General features: G+C 35.2%; 1 protein-coding gene across 18 annotated transcripts in view; it reads right to left on the bottom strand.

Moving 5' to 3' along the window:
- CHD9 (chromodomain helicase DNA binding protein 9) overlaps positions 1-23,639 on the bottom strand; it is a 244,283-nt gene that overhangs the window by 55,748 nt on the left and 164,896 nt on the right. For all 18 annotated transcript variants that reach the window (XM_059905419.1, XM_059905418.1, XM_059905417.1 and 15 more), the window contains 7 exons: positions 22,557-22,700; positions 22,205-22,460; positions 20,896-21,106; positions 19,046-19,241; positions 17,619-17,786; positions 16,760-16,939; positions 1,523-1,633 (listed from right to left, as the gene is read on the bottom strand). In XM_059905419.1, coding sequence (XP_059761402.1) covers positions 1,523-1,633; positions 16,760-16,939; positions 17,619-17,786; positions 19,046-19,241; positions 20,896-21,106; positions 22,205-22,460; positions 22,557-22,700 — 1,266 coding nt within the window. The remainder of the gene's footprint in view (positions 1-1,522; positions 1,634-16,759; positions 16,940-17,618; positions 17,787-19,045; positions 19,242-20,895; positions 21,107-22,204; positions 22,461-22,556; positions 22,701-23,639) is intronic.

The raw sequence follows: 23,639 nt of genomic DNA, 5'->3' as shown, positions 1-23,639 counted from the left end.
TTTCTAAAGTTAACTGTCTTGTCTTAGAGCTCTATGTGAGTACATAGGGATCTACATAATTATTTTTACTTACTGCGTTAGACAGTATAAAAGTACCAATTAGTTTCTAATTTTTTTCTAAAATGAAAAATGTTGCGATGTACATCACTGTACTACATTATCTTGTACGTGTGTGATTACTGCTGTAAGACAGATTCCAAAAAGTGGATTTAATATTGTTGAGTATTTATTCTTCCAGGGGAATTTTAGATTTTGTCTGGTTATATGAACAAATTATTAACATTTTGATTGGGGCTGCATTTCTATGTTTATTAACTCAACCTACAAATGTTTAAAATATGTAGTTTTTCTTCCCAATTGACAAATCTCACAATTAAGTTTGGTAATTCACTTTACTGAAATCATATACGTCCAGTAGGTATTCCCCTAAGTGTTCTAAATCTATTTTTCTACTACGAAGTAGACTTCCTCTTCCATATATTTTTCTACTGCTGTTAGTGCTGATATTTAAGAAGGCTAAATGGCATATTTATCTTCTATCAGTTAATTCACTAATTCATCTATTAATTTTATAGTGGTTTGCAAATTCCATTGACTTTTTAAGGCATATAAACATGTCAATATGAAAATAGTAATATTTTAATAAATATCTCTTTCTAATTTACTTTTTTATAATGTTTCATACAGAATTATACATATTTCCAAAATATATTAAATAATTATTATTGGGCAGTGGCATTATTCCTTGTTGTAAAGTTTTACATCTTGTAAGGTTATCTATTAAAATAGATACCATGCATCAATGCTTAATATAAATTTCTTTTAATCATTTAGCAGTTATTTTGGCAGTAGGTAAGCCTCACAAACATTGATTCCTATAAATTATTAGACAGGTAGGTGTCTTTTGAAGTGAACAGTTACGTTATTATCAGTTCCATGAATTCTGTGCTAGCTTTTTGGCCCTTTCTTCCTTAACTCCAAGGGATGTTATAAAAGAAACAGTTTAAAAATGCCACTTTCTTTATTTTTTTAATTTCATAATATTTACTAAGCATAGCTAGATCTATGTACGTAAGTAGGATTGGATCTTAAATTTTTTATGGTTGTCAGATTTTGAAGATGCCACTTTCTTGACTGCTTTTTATTTCTCCTTTTGTATTTGACTAGATCATCATTAATGGTATCTGACACCAAAATAACAAAAAGAAGGTTAAAAAGCGAAATAAAAGTAATCCATTATTTGAAGACATTTTAAAAATTAAAAAATATATTATAATTTTAAGAACATAAATAACCTCCAAAATTAAACTTTCCCTGTATTACAATCTATCACGACAAATATCAGAAGAATTAAACTGAAGCAGTGCCTGACTCAATGTTATCATTCTACTGCCCTGTATCAATTTATTTATGCAAATAAATTTATTTCAGTAAGTACACAGTTGAACACCTTAAAATATTATAATAATATTACCAAGGTATTCCCAGAGGTAATTTTTTTTAAAGGGAAATAAATACTTACTCTACCACTGATGGCATCTATATCTATTTCTGCCTTTTTCGCCCATTTTTGCCAGAAGTTGGGATCATCTAAGGAAATATCTGTTCGGTTTCCAGATGCCACAAAACTTGCCTGAAATACATAATGGTAGTTTTTCAAAATGTTTTGAAACTTAGAGGAAAAATCTATCAAAGTATATCTAAAACCTTATCTCTTCACATTTAGTGTGGATAGAATTTGAATTCAGCATATACACACATACACTCAAAGTACGTTTCAAACTATGATGGTCTGAAACATAGCACAGCATCTGCTTAAGGCAAAAGGCTTAATACCAACACAGGCTAGAGTTTTACGAGCAAAGTTAAAGAAGTTATTATTGTTGTTTGACTTTTAAACTTTGGGTAAGCAGGGATCAAATCTTTTTGGTCAAAAAACCACACAGGATACAAAACTGCATTTTAGAAATACTACACAACAACCCAGCAATCCCACTACTGGGCATATACCCTGAGAAAATCATAATTCAAAAAGAGTCATGTACCACAATGTTCATTGCAGCACTATTTACAATAGCCAGCACATGGAAGCAACCTAAGTGTCCATCGACAGATGAATGGATAAAGATGTGGCACATACATAAAATGGAATATTACTCAGCCATAAAAAGAAACGAAATTGAGTTATTTGTGGTGAGGTGGATGGACCTAGAGTCTGTCATACAGAGTGAAGTAAGTCAGAAAGAGAAAAACAAATACTGTATGCTGACACATATATATGGAACCTAAAAAAAAAAAAAAAAAAGGTTCTGAAGAACCTAGGGGCAGGACAGGAATAAAGACGCAGACGTAGAGAATGGACTTGAGCACACGGGGAGGAGGAAGGGTAAGCTGGGACGAAGTGAGAGAGTGGCATGGACATATATACACTACCAAATATAAAATAGATAGCTAGTGGGAAGCAGCTGTATAGCACAGGGAGATCAGTCAGTGCTTTGTGACCACCTAGAGGGGTGGGAGGGAGACGCAAGAGGGAGGAGATATGGGGATATATGTATATGTATAGCTGATTCACTTTGTTATAAAGCAGAAACTAACATACCATTGTAAAGCAATTATACTCTGATAAAGATGTTAAAAAAAAAATCAAAAAAAAAAAAAAAAAAAGAAAGGAAATACGACACGAATAGGGACTTCCCAGGTGGTCCAGTGGTTACGACTCCACACTCCCAACGCAGGGGGCCTGGGTTCAATCCATGGTGGGGCAACTAAGATCCCATGTACCTCAACTAAGCTCATGCACTGCAACTACTGAGCCTGCACGCTTTAGAGCCCTCACGTCACAACTAGAGAGCCTGCGTGCTACAATGAAGACCCAGTGCAGCCAAAATAAATAAATTAACTTTTTTAAAAAAAAGAAATACTACATGAATATTAAGAAATTAGGTTACAAGAAGAATTTCAAACCTATGTGCCCTAGACAGTTCATTTTCTGGTATTCTCCTACTTTATTTCCATCCCATTTTTACATAAATATGTCTCCTAAAAAATGCAATACAGAATATGAGAAATACAGAAAAATGAGTCACTGCCAATCTTTATTTTAAAAACTTACAAAAAAGTACTGCATAAGCATTGTAAAAACTTAAGAAATTACAGAAGAATAAAAGAAAATATAAATGATTTATTTTCTTAAATGTTGCAGAAATTATAAAATCTTTTCATTGGGCCTAACTTTAGATATTACAGTTCAACACTGTGATTCATAAATAACCATTATTTGCAACTTAAGTTCCTAAAAATAGATATGCTGCTTCAAAGAAAAGTTATCAAAGTGCTTTATAAAAATGAAATACACAGCAAAGATATAAAATGATTTAAGAAAAGGGCTTGAAAGATGCATGCTAAACTTGTACAAGGATAAATGGAAGGAGCTTCCAGGGGTCCGCTCCTCTGGTGAGATGGAGTCGGGAGACACTCTCCTCAGCTCCTTGCCTGGGTGGGGAAGTCAGCCTGTAGGGCCGGCAGAAATCCTCGTTTGAAGGCCCAACCGAGTTCCCCAGTCAGAGTGCTGCAGCTGAGGGGAGCGGCTGCTTGGGACTACTGTTTGGGTGCTGCAGAAAGCCCTCCTGGAATCTGACATGTAAACACTCTGGGACCGTTGGCCAGCTGCTCCTACCCGGCCACATGAAGGCTCAGACTGTTCCAGTCTCTGAACTGAAGAGAACCAATACTATTAGCATATTTCTCACTACCATGAATGCAAGGTATTTCAATGAAGAGTATAAGGAGGACATATACAAATCCCAGACTGGCATGTGCAAGTTCTGAGAAATGGTGGAATAACCCCATGTATCTGGGTGACCTTTGGAGACAGCTGAGACAGAGCTACAACAGGGCAGTGGCTGACACCCAACTCATAGCCCAGTTTCGCCAGCCATGTGGCTGACAAGGTCTTGGTGCTCCAAGCGGCTGTCAGGCCTGAGCCTCTGAGGTGGGAGAGCCAAGTTCAGGACACTGGTCCCGCAGAGACCTCCCGGCCCCACGTAATATCAATTGGCGAGAGCTCTCCCAGAGATCTCCATCTCAACGCTAACACCCAGCTCCACTCAATAACCAGCAAGCTCCAGTGCTGGACACCCTATGCCAAACAATTAGCAAGACAGGAAAACAACCCCACCCATTAGCAGACAGGCTGCCTAAAATCATAGTAAGTTCACAGACACCACAAAACACACCACTGGACGCAGTCCTGCCCACCAGGAAGACAAGATCCAGTCTCATCCACCAGAACACAGGCACCAGTCCCCTCCACCAGGAAGACTACACAACTCACTGAACCAACCTTACCCACTGGGGGCAGACACCAAAAACAATGGGAACTACGAACCTGTAGCCTGTGAAAAGGAGACCCCAAACGCAGTAAGTTAAGCAAAATGAGAAGACAGAGAAATAAACAGCAGATGAAGGAGCAAAGTAAAAACCCACCAGACCAAACAAATGAAGAGGAAATAGGCAGTCTACCTGAAAAAGAATTCAGAGTAATGATAGTAAAGATGATCCAAAGTCTTGGAAATAGAATGGAGAAGATACGAGAAACGTTTAACAAGGACCTAGAAGAACTACAGAGCAAACAATGATGACCAACACAATAAATGAAATTAAAAATTCTCTAGAAGGAATCAAGAGCAGAATAACTGAGGCAGAAGAACAGATAAGTGACCTGGAAGATAAAATAGTGGAAATAACTACCGCAGAGCAGAATAAAGAAAAAAGAGTGAAAAGAATTCAGGACAGTCTCAGAGACCTCTGGGACAACATTAAACGCACCAACATTCGAATTATGGGGGTCCCAGGAGAAGAAGAGAAAAGGGGACTGAGAAAATATTTGAAGAGATTATAGTTGAAAGGTTCCCTAATATGGGAAAGGAAATAGTCAATCAAGTCCAAGCACAGAGTCCCATACGGGATAAATCCAAAGAGAAACATGCCAAGACACATATTAATCAAACTATCAAAAATTAAATACAAAGAAAAAATATTAAAAGCAGCAAGGGAAAAGCAACAAATAACATACAAGGGAATCCCCATAAGGTTAACAGCTTATCTTTCAGCAGAAACTCTGCAAGCCAGAAGGGCGTAGCGGGACATACTTAAAGTGATGAAAGGGAAAAACCTACAACTAAGATTACTCTACCCAGCAAGGATCTCATTCAGATTCGAAGGAGAAATTAAAACCTTTACAGACGAGCAAGAATTCAGCACCATGAAACCAGCTTTACAACAAATGCTAAAGGAACTTCTCTAGGCAGGAAACACAAGAGGAGGAAAAGACCTACAATAACAAACCCAAAACAATTAAGAAAATGGTAATAGGAACATATATGTCGATAATTTCCTTAAATATATATGGATTAAATGCTCCAACCAAAAGACAAAGACTGGCTGAATGGATACAAAAACAAGACCCGTATATATGCTATCTACAAAAGACCCACCTAAGACCTAGGGACACATACAGACTGAAAGTGAGGGGATGGAAAAAGATATTCCATGCAAATGGAAATCAAAAGAAAGCTGGAGTAGCAATTCTCTTATCAGACAAAATAGAATTTAAAATAAAGACTATTACATGAGACAAAGAAGGACACTACATAATGATCAAGGGATTAATCCAAGAAGAAGATATAACAATTGTAAATATTTATGTAGCCAATATAGGAGCACCTCAGTACATAAGGCAAATGTTAACAGCCATAAAAGGGGAAATTGATTAACACAATAATAGTAGGGTAGGGCTTCCCTGGTGGCGCAGTGGTTGAGAATCCGCCTGCCAATGCAGGGGACACGGGTTCGAGCCCTGGTCTGGGAAGATCCCACATGCCGCGGAGCATCTGGGCCCGTGAGCCACAATTACTGAGCCTGCGCGTCTGGAGCCTGTGCTCCGCAACAAGAGAGGCCGCGATAGTGAGAGGCCCGCGCACCGCGAAGAAGAGTGGCCCCCGATTACCACAACTTAGAGAAAGCCCTCGCACAGCAACGAAGACCCAACACAGCCAAAAATAAATAAATATATTGAAAAAAAAAAAAAATAGTAGGGTACTTTTAACACCCCACTTTCACCAATGGACAGATCATCCAAAATGAAAATAAATAAGGAAACACAAGCTTTAAATGATACACTAAACAAGATGGACTTAATTGATAATCAGAGGATATTCCATCCAAAAACAACAGAATACACTTTCTTCTCAAGTGCTCATGGAACATTTTCCAGGATAGATCATATCTTGGGTCACAAAATCAAGCCATGGTAAATTTAAGAAAACTGAAATCGTATCAAGTATCTTTTCCGACCACAACGCTATAAGACTAGATAACAATTACAGGAAAAAAACTGTAAAAACACAAACCCATAGAGGCTAAACAATACACTACTAAATAACCAAGGGATCACTGAAGAAATCAAAGAGGAAATCAAAAAATACCTAGAAACAAATGACAATGAAAACACGATGACCCAAAACCTATGGGATGCAGCAAAAGCAGTTCTAAGAGGGAAGTTTAGAGCAATACAATCCTATGTCAAGAAACAAGAAACATCTCAAATAAAAAACCAAACCTTATACCTAAAGCAATTAGAGAAAGAAGAGCAAAAAAACCCCAAAGTTTGCAGGAGGAAAGAAATCATAAAGATCAGATCAGAAATAAATGAAAAAGAAATGAAGGAAATGATAGTAAACATCAATAAAAGTAAAAGCTACTTCTTTGAGAAGATAAACAAAATTGATAAACCAATAGCCAGACTCATCAAGAAAAAAAGGGAGAAGACTCAAATCAATAGAATTAGAAATGAAAAAGAAGTAATAACTGACACTGCTGAAATACAAAGGATCATGAGAGATTACTACAAGTAACTGTATGCCAATAAAATGGACAACCAGGAAGAAATGGACAAATTCTTAGAAAAGCACAACCTTCTGAGACTGAACCAGGAAGAAATAGGAAATATAAACAGACCAATCACAAGCATTGAAATTGAGACTAAGATTAAAAATCTTCCAACAAACAAAAGCCCAGGACCAGATGGCTTCACAGGTGAATTCTATCAAACATTAAGAGAAAAGTTAACACCTATCCTTCTCAAACTCTTCAAAAATATAGCAGAGGGAGGAACACTCCCAAACTCATTCTACGAGGTCACCATCACCCTGATACCAAAACCAGACAAAGATGTCACAAAGAAAGAAAACTACAGGCCAATATCACTGATGAACATAGATGCCAAAATCTCAACAAAATATTAGCAAACAGAATCCAGCAGCACATTAAAAGGATCATACACCCTGATCAAGTGGGGTTTATCCCAGGAATGTAAGGATTCATCAATATACACAAATCAATCAATGTGATAAACCATATTAACAAATTGAAGGAGAAAAACCATATGATCATCTCAATAGATGCAGAAAAAGCTTTTGACAAAATTCAACACCCATTTATGATAAAAACTGTCCAGAAAATAGGCACAGAGGCAATTTACCTCAACATAATAAAGGCCACGTATGACAAACCCACAGCCAACACTGTTCTCAATGGCGAAAAACTGAAACCATTTCCACTAAGATTAGGAACAAGACAAGGTTACTCACTCTCACCACTATTATTCAACATAGTTTTGGAAGTTTTAGCCACAGCAATCACAGAAGAAAAACAAATAAAAGGAATCCAAATTGGAAAAGAAGTAAAAAAGTGTCACTGTTTGCAGATGACATGATACTATACATAGAGGATCCTAAAGATGCTACCACAAAACTACTAGAGCTAATCAATTTGGTAAAGTAGCAGGACACAAAATTAATGCACAGAAATCTCTTGCATTCCTATACACTAGTGATGAAAAATCAGAAAGAGAAATTAAGGAAACACTCCCATTTACCACTGCAACAAAAAGAATAAAATACCTCTGAATAAACCTACCTAAGGAGACAAAAGACCTGTATGCAGAAAACTATAAGACACTGATGAAAAAAATTAAAGATGATACAAACACATGGAGAGATATACCATGTTCTTGGATTGGAAGAATCAACATTGTGAACATGACTATACTACCCAAAGCAATCTACAGATTCAATGCAATCCCTATCAAACTACCAATGGCGTTTTTCACAGAACTAGAACAAAAAATTTCACAATTTGTATGGAAACACAGAAGACCCCGAACAGCCAAAGCAATCTTGAGAAAGAGAAACAGAGCAGGAGGAATCAGGCTCCCAGACTTCAGACTATACTACAAAGCTACAGTAATCAAGACAGTATGGTACTGGCACAAAAACACAAATATAGATCAATGGAACAGGAGAGAAAGCCCAGAGATAAACCCACGCACATATGGTCACCTTATCTTTGATAAAGGAGGCAAGAATATACAATGGAGAAAAGATATCCTGTTCCTTAAGTGGTGTTGGGAAAACTGGACAGCTACATGTAAAAGAAAGAAATTAGAACACTACCTAACACCATACACAAAAATAAACTCAAAATGGATTAAAGACCTAAATGTAAAGCCAGACACTATAAAACTCTCAGAGGAAAACATAGGCAGAACATTCTATGACATAAATCACAGCAAGATCCTTTTTGACTCACCTCCTAGAGAAAGGGAAATAAAAACAAAAACAAACAAATGGGACCTAGTGAAACTTAAAAATTTTGCACAGCAAAGGAAACCATAAACAAGATGAAAAGACAACCCTCAGAATGGGAGAAAATATTTGCAAACGAAGCAACTGACAAAGGATTAATCTCCAAAATATACAAGCAGCTCATGCAGCTCAACATCAAAAAAACAAAACACCCAATCCAAAAATGGGCAGAAGACCTAAATAGACATTTCTCCAATGAAGATACAGAGATTGCCAACAAACACATGAAAGGATGGTCAGTATCACTAATTATTAGAGAAATGCAAATCAAAACTACAATGAGTTATCACCTCACACGGGTCAGAATGGCCATCATCAAAAAATCTACAAACAATAAATGCTGGAGAGGGTGTGGAGGAAAGGGAACCCTCTTGCACTGTTGGTGGGAATGTACATTGATACAGCCACTATGGAGAAAAGTATGTAGGTTCCTTAATAAACTAAAAATAGAACTACCATACGACCTAGCAATCCCACTACTGGGCATATACCCTGAGAAAACCATCATTCAAAAAGAGTCATGAACCAAAATGTTCATTGCAGCTCTATTTACAATAGCCAGGACATGGAAGCAACCTAAATGTCCATTATCGGATGAATGGATAAAGAAGATGTGGCACATATATACAATGGGATATTACTCAGCCATAAAAAGAAACAAAATTGAATTATTTGTAGTGAGGTGGATGGACCCAGAGTCTGTCATACAGAGTGAAGTAAGTCAGAAAGAGAAAAACAAACACCGTACGCTAACACATATATATGGGATCTAAAAAAAAAAGGTTCTGAAGAACCTAGGGGCAGGATAAGAATAAAGACGCAGATGTAGAGAATGGACTTGAGGACACAGGGAGGGAGAAGGGTAAGCTGGGACGAAGTGAGAGAATGGCATGGACATATATACACTACCAAATGTAGAATGGATGGCTGGTGGGAAGCAGGTGCATATCACAGGGAGATCAGCTCCATGCTTTGTGACCACCTAGAGGGGTGGGATAGGGAGGGTGGGAGGGAGACACAAGAAGGAGGGGATATGGGGATATGTGTATACGTATGGTTGATTCACTGTCATAGAGCAGAAGCTAATGCACCATTGTAGAGCAATTATACTCCAATAAAGATGTTGAAAAAAAAAAGAATAAATGGAAGAATATGGCCACATAAAATGATTTTCAAAGGAGAATATAATTAGTGAATGGCTGTAGGATAATGCCTAATTATCTGGGATATAATGAAATGATAAAAATCTTCAGTAAAGAACCCATTTTGATGGAACTTTAAAATAAAGAAAATTACACATAGGAAAGGTAATAAAACTATTACAAGCAAAGAAGCCATTTATGACATTCAAGATAACTGAAAATTTTAACATTGGGAAATTGATGATATCAGGAACTAGTGTTGGGAATTCCCTGGCGGTCCTGTGGTTAGGACTCTGCACTCTCACTGCCAAGGGTGTGGGTTCAATCACTGGTCGGGGAACTAAGATCCCACAAGCCGCCTGGTGCGGCCAAAAGAAGAAAAAAAAGGAATTAGTGTTAATTTTATGTTAAAACGTGATTAATAGTATCATGGTTGTGTTAAAGAAATCTTTATCTTTAGAGGTACAGATGGAAACATTTATAGAAGTGATGATACTGTGTCTGGGGTTTGCTTTAAATTAATATGATATGCAAACTATTATATGTAGAATGGATAAACAGCAAGGTTCTACTGTATAGCACAGGGAACTATATTCAATATCACATAATAAACCAAAATGGAAAAGGACATGTATATGTATGTATATATATATATATATATATATATATAACTGAATTACATTACTGTACAGCAGAAATTAACACAACATTGTAAACCAACTATACTTCAATAAAATAAATTTTAAAAAATAAAAAATAAAAAGTAAAATAATATGAAAGATGGGTAGGGTGGTGATGAAAGTTTAGTATGAGTAAATAATTGTTGAAGCTGGGTGATAAATACACAGCTCTCATTATACTATTCTATTTTTGTAGTTTGAATGTTTATAAAACATCTAAAAAAGTAGTAGGACAGGAATTCCCTGGCAATCCAGTGTTTAAGACTCTGTGCTTCCACTTCAGGGGGAGCGGGTTTGATGCTTGGTCAGGGAACTAAGATCCCCCATGCCACGCGGCATGGCAAAAATAAACAAACAAACAAATAAATAAATAAAATAAAAAATGAGAAGGAAAAAAACTAAAATCCTAAATGCTTCTTGCTCAACTTTGCCATGTCTGTTCATGACATTGTTTACCAAGTAATATTCATTCCATCAAACATTCTTTTGAGACTGGGTTATTAAGATGCTTGTTTGTAGGAAGTATTTAACTATTATAAATATTTAGAAGTATGCATTTTTCTGGCATATTTACGAAACAAGTCACAGAAATAAATGCTTTAACAAAATGAATTTAAATTCCCTTTTTTTGTTTGTTCTAAACTATAGCTTTATTATTATGAAACTACTAAAAAAAGCAATTTTTTATTTCTTTGAAGTGATGAGTGTGGTAGGCTGAATAATGGCTTGCAAAGATATTTAGGTCTTAATTCCTGGAACCTTGTGAATGTTAGTTTATAATGGCAAAAGAGCCTTGGCAGATGTGCTTAAGTTAAGGATCCTGAAATGGGGAGATTAGACCATATTATCAAGGCAGGCCCTAAATTCAATCACAACTGTCCTGAATGCAAGAGGAAAGAAGAGGAGATTTCACTACAGAACAGGAAAAGGCTGTGTGACAAGAGAAGCTGAGACTGGAATAATGTGGTCACAACCAAGAAATGTAGGCACTCTTAAAAGCTGGAAGACATAAGAAACTGATCCTCTCCTAAAGCCTCCAGAAGAAATCAGCCCTGCTGACATCTTAATTTTAGCCCTGTAAGACTCATTTTGGGGTTCTGGCACTCAGAACTATAAAAGAATAAATCTGTGTTGTTTTAAGCCACTAAATTTGTGGTAATTTGTTACAGTGGCAACAGAAAATAATACAGTGAGATACCTCTTAATGACAAACCACATATTCTAAAAACTCATAATCAAATAAAAGAGTAAAGGTTAACTAGTTTGATGAAATGAAAAGTAGACAGCCATCATCTCCTGCATAGAAGTATATGATGACAATTCATCAACATGGTATGAATATGGGTAACAGACATCTTAACTAAACCCAAGTAATTCCAAATCTATGAGGGGACTTCATTTTGTTAATTCACAAAGGAATTTCTCCTAATTGATGACAAACAATATCCACATTTTCAAATCTTCATTAATATAAGCTCATGAATTTTCAGGAACAATGGAAAGTTCACTGAAGTTCACAGGGTTTTATTTTGTCCTACAGTTTCATTGATACATGCCTCTTGAGAAGCCATTAAATATGAAAAGTCGCTAAAAGGAAATAATTAGATTTTTGAAACATACTACTTTATGGTTGCTTATCTTAAAAAAAAAGTTCTATGTTACAGTAGATAATCAGTTTTGTGCTACCTTATAATTGTTGATAATTAAAATAACTTGCCCAGAAGAAACTATACTTCACAATTAAATGGCTTTTAAAATATATATTCACAAAAACTAAAAATAGAACTACCATACGACCCAGCAATCCCACTACTGGGCATATACCCTGAGAAAACCATAATTCAAAAAGAGTCATGAACCAAAATGTTCATTGCAGCTCTATTTACAATAGCCAGGACATGGAAGCAACCTAAATGTCCATTATCGGGTGAATGGATAAAGAAGATGTGGCACATATATAAAATGGAATATTACTCAGCCATAAAAAGAAACGAAATGGAGTTATTTGTAGTGAGGTGGATGGAGATAGAGTCTGTCATACAGAGTGAAGTAAGTCAGAAAGAGAAAAACAAATACAGTATGCTAACACATATATATGGAATCTAAGGGAAAAAAAAAAAAAAAAGGTCATGAAGAACCTAGTGGCAAGACGGGAATAAAGACACAGACCTACTAGAGAATGGACTCGAGGATATGGGGAGGGGGAAGGGTAAGATGTGACAAAGTGAGAGAGTGGCATGGACATATAAACACTACCAAACGTAAAATAGATAGCTAGTGGGAAGCAACCGCATAGCACAGGAAGATCAGCTCTGTGCTTTGTGACCACCTAGAGGGGTGGGATAGGGAGGGTGGGAGGCAGGGAGATGCAAGAGGGAAGAGATATGGGAACATATGTATATGTATAACTGATTCACTTTGTTATAAAGCAGAAACGAACACACCATTGTAAAGCAATTATACTCCAATAAAGATGTTAAAAAATATATATATATATTCATTATAAGAAAAATGATAAATTTATTTTTCAATCTTAAAAATTTTTAATATTTGTAAATAATTCCAGATGCTCTTGTTAACTGACATATAACCTACTTTCAAGATGACATATAAAATTCTCAAAGTTTTTTTTTTTGGGGGGGTCGCACTGCACGGCATGCGGGATCCTAGTTTCCCCTGCAGTGGAAGCAAGGAGTCTTAACCACTGGACCTCCAGGGAAGTCCCTCTCAAGGTTTCTAACAATGGATTAATGCCTACAGAAATGAAATGCCTGTTGTAGAAGATTCCATCAAGTACCGGTTTACTGCCTACTTTCAACTGTTAAATCTTAATATCTCAGTTTCCCTCAAAATATTTTTCTTAACATGTATTCCTTTAATCATTAAATTCCTTTATTATTTGCAAGGGAAGTTTTAAATGGTGAAGTCTATCTTCCTATATGAGAAAGTAGCAGAAGATCTTAGGTGCCAAAGAAGGGTCCTTATAAGTAAGCAATCCGACTGAAGCTTGATTTAGACCGCTTTGTTTTCTTTTTGTAAATTAAGCAACTCAAAGCCTTTTGTTCTACACCAAATTTAACAGCAGACCAGAAACTTTTCTGTTTCTAGGATCCACCTAACTGCCCTTATGAAAATCTCTCAAAACAAGATTTACGTGATATAACCACTTGTAAATGAGGTTACCAATAATGAGTTAATCGATGGATATATTTACTAACTCTAATTAGTCTTATTATGCATCCTGCTCCATAAATGTAGCTTCTTATCAAAAACTCTTTGATAATACATAGAAACATGGATTGGAATTACATTTACCAAAACCACTGAAAATAACTGCTCAGCTGAACTTTCTGGACATTCCAAGGAAAAGCAAAAAATAGTATCAACTTTATTCCTTTGGTGCCACTATATAGTAGTGCCATATTCCACTAATATGCCAAATGCCAACCATGTAGTAGCATTCCCACACAATTATGGAAATGAAAAAATTATAATACAAGTACAGGTTTATGTGGTACCTCTTCAGCTATTGCGGTACCTTTTCAGTAAGCTCCCTTTTCAAATGCAACAATTACTCCCTGGTTTGAGGGTTTAAAATAGATAGTTAAGTGCTTAAGTATTTCACATTCTTAGAGTATAGCTGATTATGATTAGAGCATACCTGAGTAAAATAATACTCACGTAGCACTTTATAGTAAAGTAGGAAAGGTCAAGCATGATTATTATGCTCTCCTCTTTCAGGACAAGAAAGACTCATAAAGGTTAAGTTAACTGTCCAAGGTAAATAAGCTTATGAGTCAGAATTCAAAACCTGAAGTTCTGACTTTCCATGATTATTATCATTAACATTGTAAATGAGGATATGCCTTAATTAAAAAAAAAAAACAAAAAACAAAAAAAACTTTAAGGAGAATATCCCTATACTTGGCCTAATCAACAAAGGTGATTTCTGTGACTAATACCTTTTGGTTAAATTAAATTTCAGATAATTTCAGGCATGAGGGGAAAAGTATCTGTACATAGTGTGTTGACAACTTGAGTAAGACCAAGGAATCCAAAGGAAACAAGATTTCTCAGGAAAGAAGATAGAGCCTGGGTGTATCTACCCAATCGTGCCTAGTTTTAGTTCTCAACCTTATACTTTACTTCTGCAGTATTCCTTTTGTTTCCACAATACTACTTTCTTCTGCTTTTTTCTTTATTAACTCCCAAATCTGTATCTAGCCAACTCTCCTGGACATCTCCACTTGGATGCCCTGTAAATGCCACAAATATAACAGCTCCAATAGTTTATTTTCTCCATATATACTTCCTTCTTCTGCATTCTCTATCTTACTTAATGACACCATGACCCTCCTAGCTACTTGGGCCAGAAATCTATCTTCAAGTTATTTTTGACTCCTCCTTCCACAAATTTCTAACTGGTCATCAATTCCTGTTAATTCAAGTCGGTCTCCAGTGCCCTGGTTTGCCCATCGCCACAGCCTATAGAAGCCTCTTATCTGGTCTCTATGCCTCTAGTCTTTCTGATTTCAATCTCATTCTCTACACTGCTGCCAGAGTTAAATTTCTAAACCGGAACACATTATGCCCAATTTCTGCTTGAAGGGATTTCAAAGCTTTTTAACTGCCTCAGGATCAAGTTCAAATTCCTCACAATGGAATTTTTTTGAGCCCTTCACAATTTGGGTCCAACCTCCCTAACCTTCATATTCATCTCCATTTAATTTACACTGTGCATCCATACATGCCTATGCCATAGTTCTTGAAATCTTCCTTGTACGTTAGTAACATATAATTCATTTATGTGGCTTTCTCTTTTTGTAACACAACGAAATTCAAACTTCCTTCAAGACTCAGCTCAAATGTTATCTTCTCTGAAAAGGCTTTCTTGATCTGCTGTTCTCCCATTTTACGCAGAATTAACACCTTCTTCTTTACTTTTTTCAGCAACTAGAATCCTTTCATTTTAGTGTTCCCAACACTTAGTAAAGTACCTAACACAAGATTACATTAATTTCCTGAATGAATGCAAGAAAAAATTTTCAGATGAAGATTGGTATCATTACTTTTGGTGTAGCACCTGGACTACCTGCTATATACTACAGTGCTCTCCATAAAGATGAAGAAAGACTTCTGGGTTGGAAGTGGAGAGGGGATGAATGAAGAAAATGTAGAAAGGAAGTAAAGTGGAAAGGAGAAAACCTGTATGAATCAGTGCAGGTGGGACAGAATACTGCAATAAAAAAATCTTCAGATGAATGCAAGATATAGGTTTACTATGTCTCTATTGGGGGTTGGGGGGAAGAACATACAGGCAGTTAGTAAACTTTTAAAATGTTTTCCCCAAATAGGGGTGATACAGTTATTAATATTTCTTTTCAAGACACAAATTTCATTTTATCCTCCCCAAACTTGATTTAGATATTTAAAATTAAACTAGAAATCCTTTCTCTCCTTGAAGTACTTTAAATTAATGTAAGTTAATATAAGATGATTTAACCTCCTACACTATATTACTTATATTTTGCTCTGACTTTGGCATATACGTTCTTTTTTTAAAAAAATTTATTTATTTATTTATTTATTTATTTTTGGCTGTGTTGGGTCTTCGTTGCTGTGCCCGGGCTTTCTCTAGTTGCAGTGAGCGGGGGCTACTCTTTGTTGTGGTGCGCGGGCTTTTCATTGCTGTGGCTTCTCTTGTTGTGGAGCATGGGCTTTAGGCACGCGGACTTCAGTAGTTGTGGCACGTGGGCTCAGTAGTTGTGGCTTGCGGGCTCTAGAGCTCAGACTCAGTAGTTCTGGCACACGGGCTTAGTTCCTCCGCGGCATGTGGGATCTTCCCGGGCCAGGGCTCAAACCCGTGTCCCTTGCATTGGTAGGCAGATTCTTAACCACTGCACCACCAGGGAAGTCTGGCATATATGTTCTTTGATTTCTAAATTTGACTTCAAATGTTCTACTCTGATTAATACTTAGAACCATTTCTAGTTATTACTCCTACTCCATTTCACTAGCATCAGAAGAGTACCTGTGAAATTTGATGTGAGAGATCAGAAATAAATGAAGGAAAAGAATATACTACCTACTTCTTTTGAGTAATTCAGTTTATTTAAACATTAAGTAGATGCTCCTCAAATAATTAGTAGAGTAAGAGACAGTTAAATTTTTTTACGAGAGAACATTACAGGTTTGTTTTTTTTTTTTATAAAATATCACTCACTGTTACCTTGGCAAATGTTGACCCACGTCCTTCTGATTCAATTGTAATGGTTTTTGTACGACGTAGTAAAATCTGATCAATATCTTCTTCACAGAATTTAGAGCCTTCATCTTCTTCTTCCATAATGGCACCATAAGCACCTCTTCGAAGCAGATCTTCTATTTCCTTTTTGGAAAGCTGTTGAATCTAAAGTGACAAAATTTTGGTAATAGTTTTTTCAAGTTCATAAAATGAGAAAGTATCCTAAAGAATGTTAAAGAACACAGAAGTCATGTTTAAATTGCATTTGGGGCTTGGGATGTACCTGAGAGAATTCTCTAAAAGAACATATTGAGGTTGTTGACTCTTTACTATCTTTAAAGTAAGATCTGCCATTTGCCTAAAATAACTCCAGTTAAAACAAAACCTCTGGGGCAGGTAACCTCTCAAGGTTCTTTTTAGTACTAGGATTCTAGAGGTGTTATAAGCACAAGATATAAATAAGATTTTGAGGGGGAAAAATGCCAAAAACATCATTTATAAGCAAGAGAAAGCCAACGCTAATAGTTTGGCCCTGAAAAAACAACTTGAAAAATGTTAATAGAAAAAATGCAGAAAAACACAAATTCTACTTTGCTGTGCCATGATACAAATGTCCTGAAAGGAAGAATTTCTACTTGAAAACACATTCTTAGAATTCACAAGCATTGACGCTATATAGACAGAACAGGTTCCAAAAGTACTAACTATTCTGACATTCCTCCTTACATAAAGGTATCTATCTACTGTTTAGTATGGATCAAAATTAAATAATATGCTATCTGACGTTTAAACTAAATGTAAACAAAAACAGGAAAACTCCAGGTGAAGAAGAAAATATACGTACACCACCAACATTACTTTCTCTTCCACTCATGCTCTGTAATACAGCCTTATCTAGACCCAGTTTCAGACTGGCTCGGTCAAACATCTCTCTTTCATATGAGTTACGAGTTACTAGTCGGTAGACTTTAACTGCCTTATTCTGACCGATTCTGTGGCAACGAGCTTGGGCCTATAAAAAATGAGAAGTTATAGATTAAATTAATTTATAAAATAGCACAAAGGCATTACGCATTAAACCATCTTGATGGAATATAAAAGTATGTGCAAGAATTTTTATACACTCTTGCTACTGAATTGCATATAACCTTTCTCTGGAAATGAAGGTAGAACTTACTAAAATGAGACATGATTCCACAATCAGCAATAAATTAAAATTTAAACATATTTCAGAGACTATAAATCCATGAAGAAATACTGTTTTTTAAAGAGGGTGTCATCAGCATAATTCTAGACAGGAACATAAACTCTGTGAACAGACTTTTTTTAGCCTCTGGCTTTAAACTTAAAATCTAATGCTAAATTTCTACTTTTTTTTCTACTACATTATCAACAATCTTTTCAATATATTTTACTTAAGCTGGGTAATTCTGAGGGGAGTAAACACCTAAGGTGAACAGCTCTGGAGGCCTAAATTTTATTTAAACAAAGAAAGAACTAATTATCTAATATGCAGACATGTTGGAAGTAGAGACATCAGAGATTACATAAGAGCTTCGCATTTTATCTCGGGTTCCTAAACTTAAAACTTGTCTGATAAATTTTGAACCAGATTATAAACATGAGAGGTTAAAACATTATCTTTTATTAAGCCAGGTATATTCTCAAGAATAATATCAATTACAGTACTACTGAGACTATCATGAACAATAAAAGAAGAATTTCTCCAATACTTTGTTCTCTTCTCATATCCTTCCTAGATACACATTTTCTGTAAACACTGACTCACTCCACTCACTAATTAATATTCCTATGTTCCAACGAAGTTCAAGTACAGTCTTAATTTATATGTATACATTAATTTTCTACAGTATTTCATAAAAAGGCAATTATGTCTCAATTCCATGCATATTATATTATGTAATGATTAAGAAGAGGATATCAGGATAAGCAAGTACTTATTTTTAAGGAAGTAATATAAGTTATTCTTAAAGTGTAGACCTTTCTCAAATCTACATGATATACTTTGAACAATACTGTACTTGAGTAGGTAAACCTTTTCTAGAAGTATGATACGTAACCTAAATAAGTATTTTTTATTTTATTGTCATTAAATTAAAATAAAAATAATTTCACCTATTTTATTTGGCATAGATATTTCTTAGGGAAACATACATGTTAGTTTGTCCATATAAAAATAAAACAGGTGGATTATCAAAGATAGCTATGGGAATTTAAGCAAAAATTCTCTTAGCCAAGGAATTTGTTTACCTGAAGGTCGTTTTGAGGATTCCAATCAGAATCAAAAATTATACATGTATCAGCTGCAGTTAAGTTGATGCCCAACCCACCAGCTCGGGTACACAGAAGAAAGACAAATCGATCTGAATCAGGTTTACTAAATCGATCTATAGCAGCTTGTCGAAGATTCCCCCTGACTCTTCCATCAATTCGCTCATATAAATATCTATCAAATGAAATGCAATAAATTTAGATAGATGAGTATAATGAAAATGAAGGCATTCTATCAAATGTGACAGACACATATCTGTTTTCCTGCAACATTATGTTTACTACAAAATTAAGAAGTGATATTACCCCAACTAGTTTCTATGGTTTTATTCTTCTCAGTGTTGGTGCTAAGTAGGAAACACAAAGTAACACAAAGTTACAAAATCTCTGCATTGCTGGATTTATAGGTAAAATACCTTTACAATTAATATACTTTACTGATCTCATTGTAACAAACGGCTTTTTTTTTTTTTTTGGCAAGAAGCAAAGACTTTCATAAAACTCAATATAAGAAGCTTAAAAACATTTCTCTCTACCTCAATCATGCTATTCTCTCAACTGATATACTTGCTTGTAAACTATAATTTATTAAGGGCAAACTATAATGCTAATAATTTATAGTCATCACTGCCCAGCAATTGAATTTTATCTTCTTGTATCCTTCCTCATTTAACATCAATAAAAATAAAATACATAAAAATTTAGGAACTAGAAGAGGAATACACATGACACTTGCCACACCTCTTCTGGTTCAAGACACTTCTTTCCACCTATAGTTTACTAGTCTCAGCAGCAGCTCCACTGTTATCTCTAGTACCTGTGAAACGGGGGTGTGACTTCTAATAATGTTACTTTTGACATTAAAGAAATCTGAGGTTTTCCATGAAATTCATCATAAGTCAAATTTATCTTTAGCTTACAAAGTTCTTCGTGTAAAGATGTCAAGAAAATGCAAGAATGGCTATTTTAGGAATACTGCAATTTAATCTCCTTCTACTTACGTGGTATAAAACTGAGAATAATACACATTTTGGAATAAGACTAAATGAAAGGAACACTGACACTAAAAGTGGAACTAAAAACAAAATGAAAAATGAAAATGAACTACAAAATCCCTGATAATATTAAGTAGTATAGGCAGATCTTTACTTATTAATAAGGATCAAAATATAGTAAACAATTACAGCTGAATCTCCAGATTCTCTTTTGTATTAATGTGTTGATTTCTAATTGGCCCACAAAGTGCTCTGATAAATATCCCATGATAAATATCCTATTTATCCAAATACCGATTAGACATTATTTAAGACTATCTTACTGTCACACACCAAAAAACCAAAACAAAACAAAACACCTACATTAAACACATCAGAAAAAATTAAAACATGAGCAAGTATTATATAGTGTACAGTAAGTCAAAGTGCAGCAAGTTCAGGTTCTAATTTTAACAATGAAAAAGATCTGAAAAGGATCTTGAATCATTTTAATTTTGAAGATAGTTATAAATCCATTTAAAATGTTGCTACAAGGTTAACAAATCAAATAAAATGTACACTAGTAAACCCATTTGTAGGTCAACAACCTGTCAATTTGCAAAATTTTCTTAATCAGTCTCCTTAGCCCTGTCTACTATTGCAACATATATAGGTTAGGAAAACACCTGACACGTAATCTTAAACAATCTTTATGCAGAGATTTAAATGGATTCTTACCTAGATAAAGAGGAAGATGTGAATAAATTTGGGTTACAGTACAGTGCTGCAAAAAACTTAACAACATATACTTAGCATAATTTATAGTATAGTTCAGTGGTGAATTATATGCCTTACCTTTTATGTATAAGATAGTCCTCCAGGATATCAAGGCAGCGTACCATCTGAGAGAAGATGAGCACTTTATGACCTCCTGCTTTCATTTTAGGAAGCAATTTATCAATAAGGACCAATTTACCAGCAGACTGGATCATTGCTTGAAGATGAAAATCAGAAGCAGCTGGATTATATGTATCTCTAAATTCTCCAAGTATTTTCTCCTCAGCACCTGTCAAAGAAATATAAGAAGATAGCATCAGTGCACAAATGCAGATGACTCTCAACTACTTTCTTTTTAAAATAGTGCTCCTCTGTGCTTCTGTAACATTAAAATTTTCTAATGGTAGGTACACTGCTTTTATTAGAATTATTTATGTTTGTGGCTAAATCCCCACCAACACCAGCCTGTAATTGAGGATATGGACAGTGTCTTAAGCATTTTTTAATCTCCCAAGACACTGGGCATAATGTCTTATATAAATTTTATGTTTGCTAAATGTTTAATGAATGCTATTAGGAAAAGTATTAATGAAAATGTGGTTCTAACTTAGGTGAGTAAACACATTTTTAGATAAACATCTAGTATTTAAACACCAATATAACAGTGATCAGGACTGAAAGGTGATTATACTTAATCTGGATGGGCATCTTGCTTGCCATCAAAACAAACAAACAAGAAAAATTAAAAGGGAAGTCAAGTTACAGGTCTTTGACCATACTTCTTCCAGAGTCTGGATTAGCATTAGAGGCTCTCTGCTTTCCTTCAGGCTGTCTAGCCATAAGAGTACCAGGATTGCAAGGGAGTTAGTTACTGGTCTAAGAAATGGCTTGTCTTGGATAAAGTTAAGAGTATATTCCCAGGAATAAGTGAAAATACCCAAATGTTGTACAGAGAGACCGTTAGTAGAGAGGCTGACAAGATCTTAAAAAGTAATGTTACTAGAACATAAAAATTGAGAGACAATAACTAGGGTATCCAGACTGAACAGAAACCAGGAAGAAAAATGTAAATTCGGAGGTTCAAAGACAGGCTTTGCTGTCTTTGTCCATAAGGAGGATTGAACTGGAGGAGGAATTACAGTCCACTCTAGACTGAACACAACTCCTGCTTTTGTAATCTGGTGATGCTAACATGAGACACTGTAATGAAGTAGCTCACACTGCCCCTGACTCTGGAACACTTGTAATCCCTCAGAACACCAGGGTGGAGAGTTATAGGATCACTGCCTCTCCTTATAACAGCCACTACAGCTGTAGTGGTGGTGTGTTATTTTTTCATGAGTATTTGTTGAAAGAAGAGGATTTGTTTGCAATCCTTTTAAGCTACCTTTGATAAGATATGGGTGATTACAGCACTTCCTGAGCTCCATCATGGTATTGACCAAGTTTGGTACATTAGTCTGTCCTGCTCCTTTGGATAAAAACGAAAAGTTCTTCTCCAGAATAGCCCGGTAGTATTTCTTCTGAATGTTAGTAAGTTCCACTTCAATGATGGTTTCTTCCTTAGGTGCCAACTTCTTTTCCACGTCTTCTTTCAATCGTCTCAACATCATTGGTTTCAAGATAGCCTGAAGTTTCTGCACCTGCATAAAAAATGATGAAAATATATGTAGCATACATATACATAATTACAATGAGAAGAGATTTGATGTGCTTATTTACAAAGACCAACAGGATACCTGTTCCTCTGTTTTCAGATCCCCAAATTCTTGCATGAACGTTGATTCAGAAGGAAACCTTAAGGGTTCCAGAAAGTGAAGAAGACTGAATAGTTCTTCAACTGTATTTTGGAGAGGTGTGCCAGTCAAAAGCACCTTGTGCTCCTATATAAAGCAAGAGTAACATGTCAATAACATGTACTATAGTGTTCATGTCAAACACCATAGTACTAAAATTATATGAAAGCTGACATAGGTTATCAAATGTTTCAGTGTTTGAAAAGCAAATATTTTTCTCACCATAATTTTCAAGAGTCAACCCAATACATCTCTACCCATACATCATTAATTTACTTTCTCAATCACTTTTTAAAAACTCTGTATCATTCTCATAATAGTTTACTTTGTCTGCTATTCTTACCTATTGCTTTTAAAAGAAAAATTCTAAATAATTAAGAAGCATATTTTAGGTTTTTTTCAAGGAAACAGACATTTTAAAGAACAAAGAGGGCATTTTGGGGGTTATGCAACCATTACTCAATGGTAATTTGTATACAGAACAGTGCTCATTCTTTATAATTTGGCAGATCATCACTTGACTTTTTACACAAGAACAAATTCTTAAATCATTAAAACTACAAACCAACAATGTGAACGGCTGATTGGAATATACTTCCAAACTAGAATTGCATTACAAATTAAACAAAATAGTAACAAAAGGAAATAAAAATAAAATATTTTTAATGATAATAGTACAAAGTATTTGAAATTTGACTTGACAATACCTCTAAATTCCTAACCTAAATATTTGTATATGCATCTGTATGTCTGCATAAGTATTTAATGTTAGGAAACAGTCTAGACTGATATATACCAATCTGCAAATATTGGAGTAAGGAGGGGAAGAGAAGGGGTGGGCGTGGATGAAGAGTAAGAAGGAGCACTTTAGTGTTTTACTGTATGTAGTTCTATATCTTTGGGTCATTTGTTCAAGTGCTCATGTACTAATTATGTGATGTCAATTAAATCAAAATGTTAAAAAACACAAAATACTTTGATTTTAAAGCAAACACACTAATGACTTTCAAAAATCCATTATAATAA

The sequence above is a fragment of the Balaenoptera ricei genome, chromosome 19, assembly GCF_028023285.1.
Source record: "Balaenoptera ricei isolate mBalRic1 chromosome 19, mBalRic1.hap2, whole genome shotgun sequence".
NCBI lineage: Eukaryota > Metazoa > Chordata > Mammalia > Artiodactyla > Balaenopteridae > Balaenoptera > Balaenoptera ricei.
Note: the sequence above shows the minus strand (reverse complement) of the source record. Positions and strands in the feature narration are given on the sequence as shown.